Source organism: Struthio camelus, chromosome 16 (genome assembly GCF_040807025.1).
Source record: "Struthio camelus isolate bStrCam1 chromosome 16, bStrCam1.hap1, whole genome shotgun sequence".
NCBI classification, from domain to species: domain Eukaryota; kingdom Metazoa; phylum Chordata; class Aves; order Struthioniformes; family Struthionidae; genus Struthio; species Struthio camelus.
The window spans coordinates 13,376,243-13,391,790 of record NC_090957.1 but is presented as its reverse complement, the minus strand read 5'-3'; the positions used below and the strand labels follow the sequence as shown (position 1 = coordinate 13,391,790).

General features: G+C 56.9%; 1 protein-coding gene across 1 annotated transcript; it reads right to left on the bottom strand.

Moving 5' to 3' along the window:
* Positions 1 to 2,574: 2,574 nt before the first annotated feature.
* P2RX1 (purinergic receptor P2X 1) lies at positions 2,575 to 13,800 on the bottom strand. Its single transcript, XM_068910228.1, has 13 exons — positions 13,457 to 13,800; positions 10,730 to 10,877; positions 10,295 to 10,366; positions 9,730 to 9,799; positions 9,087 to 9,183; positions 8,119 to 8,199; positions 6,735 to 6,876; positions 5,590 to 5,720; positions 5,216 to 5,306; positions 4,511 to 4,576; positions 3,728 to 3,820; positions 3,163 to 3,210; positions 2,575 to 3,029 (listed from the first exon to the last, which is right to left on the bottom strand). The coding sequence occupies exons 1-12, from the start codon at positions 13,591 to 13,593 to the stop codon at positions 3,166 to 3,168; spliced, it is 1,173 nt and encodes a 390-aa protein (XP_068766329.1). The 5' UTR covers positions 13,594 to 13,800; the 3' UTR covers positions 2,575 to 3,029; positions 3,163 to 3,165.
* Between the last annotated feature and the right edge of the window lie 1,748 nt (positions 13,801 to 15,548).

Here is a 15,548-nt window from a genome sequence, read left to right as displayed (position 1 = left end):
AGTGTAACCAGCAAGGCAGATGCTTCGTTAGGGAAAAAAAAATCCAAGAATGCTCTAACTGAAGGACTGGCTTAAAAATAAAAGTGAGTCCCGTGCAAAAGAGAAAGAACGAGTGGTGTGAGAGATTGCACAGGAAAGACACCAGCTCTTTCTTCAAACTTATTCATTTTTAATTTGCGTTGTTATAGTGTCTGCAAGTGCCAGGTGGAAATCAGGTCTCGTTGTGCTGGGAACTGTGCACAAACATAATGATCTAATGTTGCCAGCTCTGCCGAGGTTGAAATATGATTCCTCATCTCTGCAGAGTCACTAGCCTGCAAATGATTGCAGAATAAATTATTCTGCAATTGCTCTTCCGAAATATCTGTGCCACTTGATTTCTTTCAGAGTAACCAAGCCTGAGGGGACGAAAAGATCTATTTATTTAAGGTCCAACCTGGTAACCCTCACAGACGACCATAAATCCGGAGCTGCCAAAGCATACAATAGCTAAGGTTGGATCTGTGCTGTTCAGAGGCAGGCTCCGCTCGCTACATTCGGATTCAAGTTTAGCAATTATCTGCTGGTGCCTCAGTTTCCCTTTCTGTAAAATATGAATAGTAACATGGGCTGCATTGCTCTCTCCCTCCATAAAACACCTGCGATCAGTGCAAGATCCTCTGTTAGCCCCACAACCCACCAATGCAAGGACCTGCTATTGCTGTTGGTAAAGATCAGGGGTTAGCTGGACAGTAAATATCCTTCCTGGGTGCGTTCTGGCTGAAAGGACTGAGGAGAGCGTTTAATTTGCCAAGGGTTACTCAGGATTTTCTCTATTAGTTAAAAACCATGTACAAGCCCAAAGTCAATTAAACAAGAAAAGGAGTTGTTAAAAAATCCCTCAAATGTCACAGCATAAATAGGAAGTAACGCGGCACACTGTTGTCGACGGGGTCTTTGCACGGTGACCAAATCCCTTTGGGTCTCCGCAGCGTTTTGGCTCGCTGCTCAGAAGCAGGAGAGCAGCGGGAGAGGCCGGGCACGTTCTACGGCTTGCAGCGCAGCCGCTTGCCGGCCGTGACGCGCGGGGGCCAAGGAACAGCAGGTCTTCCCCGGCCCTACGAGCAAGCGCAGGCGATGCTGACGTGGGGCACAGACTCGACGACGGCTTCCCGTGCCGGGGGCCGAACAAGCCGGCCCTTCTCCTTGCTCTCCTCCTTGCACCAGCTACGGCAGCCCCATCACAAGAAGAAGCCGTGGGAATTGCCGTGGGTTTTCCCTGCCCTTTTGGACCAGCAGGTGTTAAAATTAGACAGCTGCCGAGTCTCCTCCGGACAGCTATCGCTCTGCGTGGTGTCCACCTGAACGCCATGGCCCTGGGACAGGCTTGGGTGAGGAGCTCAGCTTTGGCTGGTTAAAGAACAGAAGTACGATATCTCTCTCTGCTGGTTGCAGAAATGGTCGGTGAATGAAAAGCAAAGCAAAGGATCCCAAAAGATTATGTATTTTGAAAAGCAAGCAAAGAAATAAAAATAAGCCCTTCCTGTGATTTTTTTTAAAGCAGTCTTGGGATTTTTAGAGATTCCCAGCACCGAGGTTTTGAATAACAACTGCAGGGGATCATTTTCAAATAGCATCTTTCCTAATTTTCCTATTCTGCCTTTTAATACCTCCTAGGAAGGAACGGGGGCTTTGCACTACAAGCGGCTTGAAAGATTAAGCAGACAGGAGCAATCCTCTGCTCTACCTGCAGCCTCGTCCTGGTTGAGACCGGAGCAGTTTAAACGGGGTGCAAAAGGTTACCCGAACGCTCTCGCTTTGCTGCCTCTAATCTTCGGCAGCTGCAGTTTTCCCAGGCGCACACGGATGCGCGCCGCGGTCTTCCAGTCCCCTCTGCTGGCTGCAGCCTGCCGAGCCGAGCCGGGCTGGGCCGCGGCTGCGCCCGGAGACGTCCCCAGGGCAGGCAGCCCTCCCTCTCCGTGGCCTCTGGCCCCGGGCACCGCAGGTCTCTTGTAGGCCAGCAGCAAGAGCAAGGGTGGGGAAAAAAAAAAGCTGGACGAGTCTTTGTAAAAAAGACTGCCTGCAAAAGCTGAGGCATCCCGCTGAGAGCTGATCACCGCCCTGCGGGGATGCGTGGCTTCAAGTGCGTTTCCCGGCCTCACAGCCGAACGTCACCTGCGTTGGTGCAGGGGACGTGCCTGTTTCCCTCGCGCGCCCGCAGCCGGGCACCTCCTGCAGGCTCTTAATTCACGCTCCCCACCGGAGTCGGCCGCGTTTCAGTGACGGGCAAAGCAATCCCTAGAGCTTCTTTCCAGGGCAGTTGCAATCCAATTTCAAAGTGGCAGTGGCAAAATTTCCTCCGGAGGGTGCAAAACGAGAAGCGGAGGAAGGGAGGTGAGAGGCGGAAGCGGCAGTGTGCAGGAACAGCTGGAGGTGCAGGCGAGCCGGTGCAGGGCCGGAGGGGCCGCGTCCCCGCGGGACGTACAGCCGCGCGCGCCCGCGGGCTTCGTTGGCGACGCACGACTGTACGGCGGCTTTGCACGCCTCCATGCCGAAGAGCGCGGCGTGCCCCGTGCCCAGGGCGCCACAAAGGGATGTAGTAGAAAAACTAAAAGTTTATTTATTTTTTTTTAATAAAATACACTCTTACAAAATAACCATTTTTCCCCGGGGTGTTGCGGCGGCACGGCTGCCCCATGAGCTGTGCCGGCACCCGGTGCAGCCGGCAGGCAGGAGACGGGCACATCCGGACGGCGAGCGGCCACGTTGCGCGGCGGCCCCGAGGGACGGCCGCCGTCCGCAGGTGCCTCCCTCTGCCGGGGCCGGCAGTCGGGCTCGGCGGACGGTTTTTGCCATCTCTCTTTCCACCTTTCCTCAATTCGGAGCCGCCCCGAGTGCCGCTGGAGGCCGCGACGCTCTCCCCGCTGCGGTGCCAGGCTGGCGGCGCGGGATCGCCGGCGGGACGGCCCCCGTGCTGCTGGAGGAGGACGATGGCCATGGTTTAGGAGAGGAGGAGGAAGAGGTTGCATGTTGGTCGGCTGGCGCGGATGCTGCCGAGACAGAAATGCTCATGGTCGCCTGCGGCGTCCTGCCCCGCCGCCCCCATGCTGCGCGGGGGCCGTCCATGTCCGAGCCCCGTAACCCCCAGCGGCGGCTGCGCGGGGCGAGGGCAGCACCGCTCACCTCTCACTGTGGGTTGTCCAGCTTCTTTTCCTTCTTATGTGACTTCGACTAGGGGTTAAACGAGAGAAAAATGTTGGTTTTTTTTTTTTTTTTAACAGACTGCCCCTTACTAATGCCAGTGAAAATGGCTGTGGAGGAGCCATTTCTAATCCACAGGGCATAAGTGCATTTTTGGATAAATCTGAGGGTCATGTCCATGCTCTGTAGGTAGCAGGGTCACGGGGATGGTCTCAGAAAGGGGGCTGTCTCCAGACTGCTAAAGCACTGGTCTACCTCTGCTTCCCGTAAAGCAGCGGAAGTTTTGCCAGGTCTTGGACTGCTGAGGGAATACAGAAGCTATCACAATTAATAACGGCTCACGTAGGCCTGTATAAGTTTGGAGAGGAGGTTCATGGGTTCCAGCCTCTGACAATCCCTAGGGAGGATAGCTCAGAGAAGGGGCCTGGTCGCTCCTCACTATAAGTGTTATATTCGTGGCGGCATCTTTACCCCTGCACGTACCCACACGCACACACAGGCAGGAGCCTCCAGCCCGCAGGCTGGGGAGGGCTGAACTGTTACTTACAGGCTCCTGTTCTGCGTATTTGAATTTCTTCTGCTTGTAATAGTCCCGTCCTTGGAGGAAATGCAGCAGCAGCAGGTCGCAGAGGACAGAGGCCTTAAATCAAAGCGAGACGGAAACCAAAGCATGGGTTGGGGCTGGTCTCGAGACCACCTGGGCCTTCTCATACCTTCCAGCCTCCTTCCAAAGGTCCCAGTTTGACCCCCAAACGGGGGCTGCATCTGCTTCAGACCCATGGTGCGGCCACTGCTTGAGAGCGTACAACCCGAGTGTCCATGTAAGACTGAAGGGAAGCGTGCCGGATTCAATACCGGGTGATTTAGGTCAACAGAATTTAATCGCTGCCACTTTAGGTACATCCAGAGCGCAGCACACTGGGTTCATGCCTCGTGGTCTTCAATGGTCATAACCAAACTGGATCCTGGCTTTCTGTCTGACATGAAACACTGCCCCTCACCTCCAAAAACCATCCAAAGCACCCCAATACTGGCTCTACCTTGGAAATTATCGGGGATACCTCGACATGGCTCTCCCATGAAAGCCTTCCCTTCACTCAAGCAAGACAGCGGCTCACGCTAGCAGACTTCACCTCAGCCTGTGATCGGCGGACACCTATTTCCCTGAGCCACACAAGGCAAGAGAGCAGCTCCCTTCTTCCTTTGCACATCCCTCGCGGCCTGAGCAGGAACCAGTATTGCGCTGTACGTGGGGACATGTCCCACTGACGTCACCCGCGAGGAGAATAATTTGAGTCTCCTTATAAGGGCTGGAAATAGCTGAACTTACCACTCCAAAAATACCAATTCCGGAGCCGATTGTGGTCATGGTTGGGATAATGTCAAATTTTCCTGCCTGAATAAATTCAGAGACAAGAGGTGATATGTCACAATCAGCTGAGGAAAAGAAAACGCTGCAATAGGTGTAGATGGGAGCTCAGCTAAAGAGCAGCTCACACCACAAAATTCATCACTGCACAGGGATAAACAGGAGCTGGGTGAGGGCTGGTTTTGAGTTCATTGGTCAAATAGGAAAAAGCAGAAATGTTTGGTTTCAGCTTGACCCCAACTGAGATTTTTTTGCTTCATATATTTTAATTAAAAAATATATACCTTTTAAACACTAGCCCAGTGGGAACAAGACAAAGAAAGCCTTCTGGGATATTAAAAAAAAAAAAGAAAAAAAAGCAGAAGTTCAGCTTTTGGAAACATCAGCATAAGGCTTCTACTTTCCGCGGTTCCTCCTCACCCACCGTGAGCTTGTCTGGGACAAAACCTCAGACCAAACTGCAGCTGTCACTCACGGCCCATAAAACAGGACTCTCCTCTGCATGCTCCCCGGTGGCTGCCGACGGCTGCCACGAGGGCGCAGGGAGACGTGCAAGGTGCTCACCAGCACCGGTGTTCCTAGCCCTGCCAGACGCAGACAGCACATACCCTGCCGCATACCCCATGGGAGAGCCTGAAGGTGCAGCAAGTGCCCGGCCGCCCTCACCTTGCCATTCACCAGGATGTCGAACCGGATCCCGAACACCTTGTACAGCGTCCTTTTGTCTGTCCCGTTCTCTTTGTAGTACTTGGCATATCTGTCCAATTGGACGAGCAGTGTTAGTGGCCTGCCGGGGCGTTCGATGGCCCTCCCGACCCCATGGTCTTGGGAGCACACCGGGTGCTCAGCAGGCGGAGCGGACCAGGACCCTGGCACCTGTAGTCCCAGCCCCCTCCATGCTCTCCAAGGACTCTGGGCTGTGGGCATGCCACCCTCCTGTGCCTCCATTCCCTGCCAGCACGCTGGAGCCCTGTTTCCTGCAGTGAGCGCTGTGGGATCCTGAAAGATGTCCCCTCCTTAGATAATCGGGGTCCCCTGACCTGAAGTTGAACCCCGGTGAAACGTTGCTGTCGTCGTTGTAGAGGCCATGGAACTGGTAGATGGGTTTGCAGTGCCGTACGGGCCAGTCAAGGTCACAGTTCCAGTCTATGGTGATGCCCACAACGCCTCCCTGCAGAGGAAAGAGGCGGTTTCGCCAGGTTGCCATGATGCTCACACCGCTCGGCTGGATTTTCACAGCTCTTACCCACAGGGAGAAGCTCTTCCACCCATGTATGCGGCCCTTGATGTCGTGAGGGGCCCCAGGGCTCTGTGGCACGCAGTCCCTACCGCTGCCCTCAGCCCTCCTGGGCAGCTCCAGCTTCGTACTCTGCTGGATATGTGGCTGAATTCCTGCCCTCTCGCTCGCTTCCCATGTCCAAAGCACGGCCCTGAGAAGCGGTCACCACTGCAGCCCCACCACGGTCCTTGCAGGACAGCCTTTCCCTTTTGCCCAAGAGATTCGCACGCTCTGCAGCTCCACCCTGCCAGCTTTTTGCCGCAGGCAAAAGCTTGTTAAGAAAATGATGAGAAATGACCATCAAACCATTAGTCTCACAGGGAAAGAAAGAGAGAGAAGGAGAAAGGCCCTTCCCCGCACACAGCAGTCCATCATGAGCTTGTTCTAGGTACTAACTACATCCCCAGAGGCTCTTATTTTTGCATCTTTAATATACGCGAGTCTCTGATTTAGTTTAATGCTTGACAAAGTTGGCTTAAGGCTGCTCACATATGGCACTGAGAAGCGTTGGGCAAAGTTTCAGTTTTGAGCCAGGAGGGACGCTGTGGAGTTTGCTCTGTGTGATGACCGATATTTGACTTTTCAGCTGAGGTTTCAGAACTCAAACAAATAGGATTTGGCCGTGCAGCTCTACTCATTAGTTATACAAATTAAAACAAACCAAATCTGGATTTACTGCCAGCAGGTCAAATCCTGTCAATCTTACAGGGGAGTTTCCCAGAAAGGCTTAAATATTAGGCCATGTCCAAGGAGATTCATAATTTTTAAGAGCTAATTCAGATATGGCCACACAAATCCTTGAGAAAACAGATCCCTCTCGTCTCAACAGCTCAGGGGCAATTCCTCCCTCGGCCCTGCTGGCCCCCTTCCCATGTCAGCAAGAAACATCAGTTGAAATTTAAGTACCTTAACAGCCAGGAGGGTAAAATTTTGCCCTGATTCCTTCACTATGTATCCCAGGTCAAACACGGGGCATAAGGAGTCTGTGACTTTGTGATAAGTGCATTTCTTCAGGTACTGCTTGGTGACGCTCTCAACTAAGTTACGCCTGTGAAGAAAGAGAGAGTGAGAAAGAGTCCGAATTACAGACCATCTAAATAATTTGGGTTGGAAAGGACCTCCGGAGGTCTCCAACCTAGCCCGTTGCTCAAAGCAGGATAACTTCACAGTTGGGTGAGGTTGTTCAGGCCTTGTCTTCTGACCCATGCTTGGGCCTTCTCTCGCGTGGACAGCAAGGCCTCCCTCTGTGCCAGCCTGTCTCCTCCGGGTGCGACAGCCTGCTCTTCCCTGGTTTCTCCTGCCTCACCAACGGCTTGAAACATACCTGAACCTCTTCCTGTGGAGGAGACCTCGCTGCTGAATTTTCCCTCCCCCAAGTGCTCTCTACTTCTGCTTTCGGCTTGCTATTTTGGCTGCTGCCCATGTCTGTGCATCCTGATTTCTTGCAGCCCCCTTTTTCCTCCCCCAAGTCTGCAAGCCCTCCTGTGGCCTCTGTCATCCTTCCCAGCTGCCTCACCAATTCATCCGTCAGCTTCTCCGTGGGATCTGCCAGGCAATGCTTCATATACAAATAGTTTTCATTTGGAACAGCTCATGGATAATGCATCTTAGAGCTTCAACATTTAGCAATTTTTTTTTTACTATCTCGCCCAGAAAGGATGAAAAGGAAAGGACAGTTTCTTGCCTGCCACCCCGCTCTGCCCTTTCGCCTAAAAATAGTCTTTCTGTGAAGCTTCCCTGACCCCGATGTAAGCCTTGTGCCTCAGTCAACCCCATCCCATCATTCACGCTCAGCAGTAAATTAATAGCAGCGATAAAAGGCAGGAAGTTTACCCACGACCCTAGTGGTTGAGTGCTCATCTGGGCCCCCTGCACAGCCAGGCCATCAAGTGCAGAAATTCGCAGCCCGCCTCCCCTGCTGGCCCCCACAAACCAAGCCTGCTCTTTCCCACTGTCGCATTGGGTATTTTACTACTATCTTTGGGGTGGAAGGGAGAATAAAAATGAGGGAGAAACTGTATTTTCATGTGCATCATATGAGGTAGCTCAAGGGAAGGTTATCCCAGAAACCCTCTTTCTTGTTGTTGCAGCTACCAGATAAGTTAGGATGGAAATATCTCAGTTCCTATTAGCTAATTTGATAACCAAAGCGGCAGTTAAACTAGTCCTGGGTTTGCTGATGAGGGACTGCATCTTCCTCATGAAGTGTCCAATTACACACGCCGTTTTCCTCCCAGAGCCACGGCTGGGGGAACTGAGCAGAAGCTGTCCCTCTCAAACCTCCCCTTACCTGGACACCTTGAACCTAGGGAAGGTGATGCTGTTCTTGATGAACAAGGTGAACTTTTCTGCTTCCAGCAGCAGGGCAGGGCTGAAAAACACAAGTGTTGACACATGTCCCTCACTCGGCTCTCTAGCCTCTAGGGAAGGGCCCTAGTTCAAGGTTCAGCAGAGATGCATCCAAACCGGGGCAGGCAGGACCCAGCAAAACTGGTGCTCTCATTCCTGCCCTTTCTAAGTACAAGATCCCCATGAGGTTCGGGGAAGGATAGAAGTGCCTGCCAGAGGACAAAGAAGGAGTTTAGTGGGGTTAAGAAGCCTCAAAATGCACAGGGAGGGGGCTTGAAGACTGCCAAAGGGCCCTGGGTGCTTTCCTGCATGTCAACAGGACCTTCCCTGGGCTCCCATGCAGACCCAGCACTGTCCCTACAGCCTCATGACAAGAAGTCAGGCAGAAACAGGATGTTTCATCTACCAGGAGCTTCTTCACAGTGGGCCAAGGAGGTCAGATATAGAGAACAACTCATGGGCAGAGAAAGAGGCACGGGCAGATTAATGAACAGAGCCCAGAACTGGTACGGGTCTGTATTGATGGTCCCAAATGGAGATACCCAGGGAGCTTCCATTCACCCGGCAATGGAAGGCACAGACCCGGGAAGGGAAGAGCCACCGGCGCCCAAGCTTGGCTGGGCCTGGGAAATGTGAGCAGTTTGCTACTTTAGGCAGTGTGACCATAAGATGCCACCAAACTCCAGTGCAGGAGGAGCAAGGACATCTGTGTTATGTCCATCCAGAGCTTTTGTAACAGGCAATGTCGGGATGCTCCAGCATTTTGTCTGCCCAGCCTTGGCTGGATGACATTGCTGCAAGGACAGAGGGCCTGGCTTTGCTCTGCCCTGCACTACGTGCTGCTGATGTCACCTCATGAGCATGAAACTGGGCTGGAAAACATGGGACGACAACAACATAACTTCTTACTTAGGGACATCATAGTCTACTTCAACGGGGCACCAGCCAAAGATCTCGCAGGTCTTCACAGAGCTGTTGAAATGCACACACTTGCCAGTCATGAGGCCTGCAGAGAAGAGAAACAGCTGCTCGCACCTCCTGGATACTGGGAAATCCCGGTGTAATATGGGTTGCCTTTTAATAGACCAAGTCTGGGCTTTATGGGATCTGGTTTGAGTCTTGGCCCTGCCACAGCCTCCTAAGGCACAAAGTACCCGGTGGTTTGGCACCCCTTTATAAGAAGGGTAATTAATTCTGACCTCTCAGTTTGGGGCAGGAGTTTCTCTCGCACCATCTTTGTACAAGGGAGCAAGTAGGCCTTTTTTTTTTCTTGCTAAAATACATCTCAGAAAATGCCTAGTCATTAGAAAGATACCCATTTTGTGGAAACGTTTTAGTCTGGATTAAACCCTTGCTGGAAAGGTGTTTTTCAGCTCGGGTATCTTTGGGAAGGGAAAAGCAAGGCCAGCCCAAGTGGGACCCACGTGTGGGATGCTGGAGGCTCCTCTCTCACCACCATCACCTGCCAACCCAAGGCCTCCAAAGCAGCGGGTGGCTGGCATCTGAGCCACAGGGACCCTGTGCCCTGCCAAGCCATGGGCTGGCCACCTACCTTGTCCCTGGCGGCTGTACTTCCCCCGGCTGCAGTCACTGTCCTGCTTGCAGAGCCCGGCATCCGGCAGCTGTGGGGGCAAGCAAGCAGGCACAGCTCAGCTTCGGCCCAGGGGTTCGATCAGGCTCTCCCTCCCACCCCATGACGCCAGTGAAAGCTCACCACAGGCACCCTGGGGAAAACGCTGCTCGGCTGCAGCCAGAGCCTTATCTGTAGGCAGCTTCCTGGGCGAAGGAGGCCACAATAACTAAGGAAGAAGTGGGAATTTTTTTTTAAGTCCTGGGCAGGTGCTTTTTTTCAGGCTGGACATGGCCTTGAGCCTGCTCTGTTCAATTGTCTCCAGAAAGGAAAAAGCAAAAGTGGATTCTGGCCATTTTCAGCAGAACAGACGCCACCTCATTGCGCTTGCAAGCCAATAACAACAGTATGGGGCCTGGCTCAGACCCTCTCTGAACTTCTTGATATGAGGAAAAGCAGCTCAGCCAACTCCTTCCTCCATGCCACCACCACATCCCAAGCCTAAGCATAAGAAGCTGAGACCTGCGATGGAAGTAACAGCATTTACCTCAGGGCAGGTTCCTTGCTTCTGTCCAGGGGTGATAATGAAGTTGGTCATCACCACAAAAGAGTTGTCGCCCTGCAGAGACAAACCCATCAAGCTCAGATCTGGCACTAGGGTTTCCTCTCTCACCCTCCTCCAGACACAACTCCAAAACCCGCTGGCGGGTGGCCCTGGGGAGCTGCCATGCCAGCAAGTAGCAGGAGATGCATTGCCACCAGCCCAGGCAGGAGGCCAATGAGGGTCTCCCCTCAAGATACCCATCACTGTGGTGCTCTGTGGCACTGAAAGCGGGCAGAAATTGGCCACAGACTCGACCTGCTTGGAGCCGTGAGGACACCTCCCTGGCACAGCCGCTGACCACACGCCTGTCCACAACGGCACGCGGGGGAACGCAGCAGCCGGGGGAAAGCCCAGCCGCCACGCGTCCTGCCTCCTTACCTGAGGTGGGAAGACATAATCAACCACGTCCCAGATGTGGGGGCCCAAGCGGCTCTCGTTGGTCAGCGTCAGCCCCTTGAGCTTCACCGACACCGAGCTGATGATGCTGTCCTGCGACTGGTAGCCCTTCTCGTAGAGGAAAACCCACCTAAGGCAAACAGAGGTGGCCAGGTGAACGCCGTGCACCACGTCCAGCAGCAACGAGGCTGGCAGGCGCTGCTGAGCGAGGGATGGGGGCAGGAGAGGACAACGGGAACATTGCCAAGCTCTGAGGCAGCTGATAACTCTGACACTCCACTTTTACCGCGGGGTTATTTATTTCATGGTCCGGGACATGCTCTCATGGCTGGGGTGTGCAGAGCGGCAGGTCCGTAGGCCGGCGGCAGGGCTGCAGCGCCCTGGACCCTGCGTGAGCCCTCCCAACCTGCTGCAGAAGCACGCTCCGAGAATTAGCTTAGCCCTGTAACGATGTCACCTCCCAACTTTCAAAGCAGGAAAATTAGGCTTAAAAAAATACAAGCCAGCTCATGTCCACAGCAGGCCCCGTCTTGCATTGGGACTATGCGGGTACCCCGCTGCCAGCCCAGCCCAGCCCGGCCCTGCGGCGGCCGCGCAGGATTTCTCGCCCATGCATGCGGTTGTTCGTTTGCTTCTGGCACCAATTAACCCAGAGCGTAAACAGCCTGCGGGGAATTAACTCCGACGACCGCAGAGAGACTGTAAACACGGGCGCCCGACCGCGGCCGGCGGGGAGTGATGCTGGGCGGTCCCTGCGCTAAAAAAAGGAGCAATCTGGTTTTCGTCCCCGCGGGCGTAGGTCCCGCTGGCTGCGGCGCCGAGGCGGCGCCCGGCTGGCGGGGTGGGGACGAGGGCGGCCGGGGAGGAACGGCAGCGGCGGCAGCGGCGGCGGACCAGGCGGGCACCGCGGGGACATCGTCGTCTGCCTGGCTGCGCTGCGCGCTCCCGCCTGCACCCGCAGCCGGCCGGCGAGGGGACCTGGGCCTCGATGAAGATCTCCGGACCGCTTCCTCCGCCAGCGCTCAGGAGCAGGAACTCGGGCGCCGCTGACGAATTCCTCTTTTTCACCCGAAACGAGCAGCCGGACTTCAGAGCACCTCAGCACCCTCCAGGCTGCTCCAGCGCAGCAGCGTCCCCAGCCCGTCCCGCCTTTCCGTGCCCCTCTTCCCGCCAGCGCAGCCCTTGCGTGCAACCATCGAGGGGAACGAAAGCCCGAAAGGCAACGCGCAGCCCGGGCAGCGGGCAGAGCGCTGCCTGGCCAGCGCCGATACTGCCCTTATCTCAGGATATATGCAAAAAATAAAAGCAAGCGGAGGAAGGAGGGAGGCGCTCCTGAGAGGGGAAGCTGCGTCTCTCCGGAGCACGGCAGCCCTCCCGCCTGCCTGCGCTGCCCGGCGCCCCGCGGCCGCCCCCGCGGCCCCCCGCGGCCGCCCGGCCCCGCCGCCGGGAGCGCACCCGCCAAGCTAGGAGCGTTGCAAATAAATCCGTATCTGCCGGCCGAGCGCGCTTTCGGAGGAGAGAGAGGAATCTCGAGCATCCCGGCTTGCTGCGGACGGGAAAACGCGCGCTGGGAGCGGCGGCCGGCCAGGGGGACGCCGGGGGCCGACCCGAGCAGCCTGGCCGGGTGGTGGCGGCCGCCGCCGTCCGCGCCGCCTGGCGCGCGCAGACCCCGCCAGGGCTCAGACGCGCAGGAGCTGCAGCCGCCCCTTCCCCCCGGCTGCCGCCCCCGCAACCTCTTGCCCTTCCCCACGGGGCTTTGTGTTTAATTTTTTTTTTATTATTTTTTTAAATTACTTTCCTCTCTGCCAGGCCCAGTTTTAGCTCGGTTGCTTAAGCCCTGTTTCCTTAGGAAATCAGGCTCTGAGCAACCGCCTCGGCCTATTTCGCCACGAGGCGGCCACGCGGCCTCGGCCCGCCTGGGTGGCCGGCCACCAGCTGGGCCGCCGGGAGCGGAGGGCAGGAAGCCCGCGGCCTCTCGGCCGCGCGACAGGGGCAGAGGGGCGGCAGGGAGTGGGGCCGGGCCGCGCGCTGCCCCCTCGCAGCCGGCCTTTCCCGGGCAGCATGAGCCAAACCCGGCACCGCTCGCCCCCGGGCCTGGATTGCTCCGCCTGGGGCCCCTCCGGAGGCGGCGGGGCGAGGGGGTAAGGGGACGTGGGGGTCCCCGGAGCGCCGTCGCCCCTCAGAGAGCCCCCGCGGGCGTCGCTGCCGGGGACGGAAAGGCCGAGGCGGGAGCGGCTCTCCCCGGCGGCCCGGCCTGGGCGCCCGAGGACGCGCCGCCTCGCGCCGCCGGCCCGCTCGCCCGCCACGCCGCCTTCTAAGAGCGGTCGGTCTTCGGCTGAGGCGTCACGCCGGAGCGAGGCCGCCGGGCTGCCCCGCGCCCCTCCTCGCCCCAGCCCGTTTACGGCCTCGCCGGGGGGCCGCTTGGGTCGCCCCAAGCGACGCGTCAGCCCCGGCCGCCTCTTCCTTCACGCGAAACACTAACAAAACCAGCAACGGGTTCTCGGGCCGCCGGCGCCGCTCGGGTCTGGACCGGGCTCGGCGAGGAGCCGTGCTCCCCTCGGCAGGAGCACGCGGCCGCCGCGGCGCCCGCCCGCCGGGGCCCCCCGCCACCTCCGGTGCTTTTTAACCTGCCGAATGGCAAAACATTAATTTAGGAGGGGACCCCCTCGCCCCCCCCGACAGGTGCCGAAGGCGGGCGGCGACGCTCACCCGATGATGTACGCCAGGACGATGAGCTGGATCAGCCGGAAGGTCAGTCCCACCTTCTTGTTCCTCACCAGCACCATCCGGGGGGTGTCGTACTCGAAGAGGAAGGAGGACACCTTCTCCATGCACTTCTGGCCCATGGCTGCGCTGGGGCGCGGGAGCCTCCCAGCCGGCGGCTGCCGAGGGCTGCGCTCGCCGCCGCTCGCTCCGCGTTTGCAGAGAGGAGGGGAGGAAGGAAAAAAAAACACAAGCAAGAAAGAAAGAAAAAAAAAGCTAGCGGCGTTGCTCCGCGCACATCTGGCCAGCTGGGCTTCCTCCTCTGCGCCGGGCTGGGGCTTCCTCTTCCTATAAGCGCTGGGCTGGGTGCAGCCGGCGCCCTACATGGCCCGGGGCTGGGCCGGGCTGGGGCCGCCCGCCGCAGGGCCCCGCGGCGCCCGGGCTGCGACCTGGGGACGGGCAGCGTCGCCCCGGGACCCCGGGGCGCAGCCGAGGGGCTGGCAGACTCGGGGGGGGCAAGAGGTAGACACGGGGTGGGGGTTCAAAAGTTGGACTCATAGTTGGGGCCGGATGTCTTTGTGAAGGTTCAGTCCGGGGGTTTTGGGGGGTTTTGGCTCGCGTGCAAGCGCTGAGGTGGTGGAAAGGGGACCGCCGGTGGTAACGCGCCGTCCCGGGGCTGCAGAGCGCCCGGCTCCGTGAGCACCCCGCGCCCGACGGCTCTGCTCGCCGCTCGGTCCCTCTAACCACCCGGTCCACCAGCTCGACCGGCCGGTCCCTCAGGCTCTTCCCGAATTTCCTGTTGCCCCGGGCTCCGCGGTTAGCGCTGGTGGTCCTGGGTGGCATGGCAAGCAGAGGAGACCTGAGCTCCCCTCGCTTGGCCCCGCAGCACCCCCTGCGCGGTCGATGGAAAACCCCAAAATCACCAACCTGACCCGTTGTACGGTGCCGGGCAGCCACCGGCTCACCCGAGCACCCGGCTTCGACGGCACGTTCGGGAATTTTCTTTGCGGGAGGAGAGGGGAGTATTGGGGCAGGGGGTTTCTGGTGGAAACGGAGGATGTTTTCCCCAAAAAGCCACCAGCCTGGCAGCTCCGGCGCTCCCGTGAGCACAGGCTGCGTCCCGCAAGCCGCTGCCCGGATCGGCGCGACACCCCGCAGCCTCCCGCGTGCTCGACGCCGGCCCTGACGGCAGCCCGGGGCCGCCGAGGCTCGGGAGCCTCCGCTCTGCCAACGTTTTCAGAAATATGGAAAAAGGGGCCAGGAAAAATGTTTCCTTCCTAGAACGTTTTTTTAACGTTACCACCTTTCGTGTTCAATTGCCCTTCGCTTAGGAGCATTTTGACCCATTGGCTCCCTATTTTGAAGGCCTGACAACCAAGGGAAGAGCGGAACAAATCGATTTGCTTTGCCGGGCAACGAGGAGCTGCTCAGAGCATCTCCGACAGCACCGGTGAAAACACAGAGAACCATTTATCCCGATCTTTCAGGCGTACCACGAACCTCGGGACTCAAAACCAGACCATCCCGCGTTACGAGCGACGCGATACCATCCAAACTCCCAGATCCTAAGCGACGTGCAAAGCTGTCCAACGGGGAGCCAAGAGCAAACACAAAACGCTGATGCTAATCACATAAGATTGAAGCCCGATACCGCTATTGAGTAGAGCAGACAAACCTTATAAGCTTAGATATCTGTCAGGAGAGAAGCAAATGACTTACTGTATGAAACGAAGCCTTTTAGGGAAGGCTGAACACCCTTGCCAAAGCCATGGGGATAATGAAAATAGGACAGCTAAATTTAACAGCAAAATGACTTGTAAAGAAATCACTTCTAACCTTCTCTCTGGTACTCGGAGTCAATAAAATGGTTATAGCATGGATTTAGTAAAAATAGTTTCCATCGGGAGATAATATGCATCTCCCAATTTAGTATCTCACGGAGCCACGTTGCAGCCCGCCGGCGGCCTCGCGCAGGGCCCTGGGCGCCTCTCCCACGCCTGCTCCTTCCCTGGGTTTGCCACCCGCTAAATTACTTTACAACAGGTAACTAAATAGCTTAGGGATTGCATTGCTAAGCTACCCGGCCTCGCAACAGCAG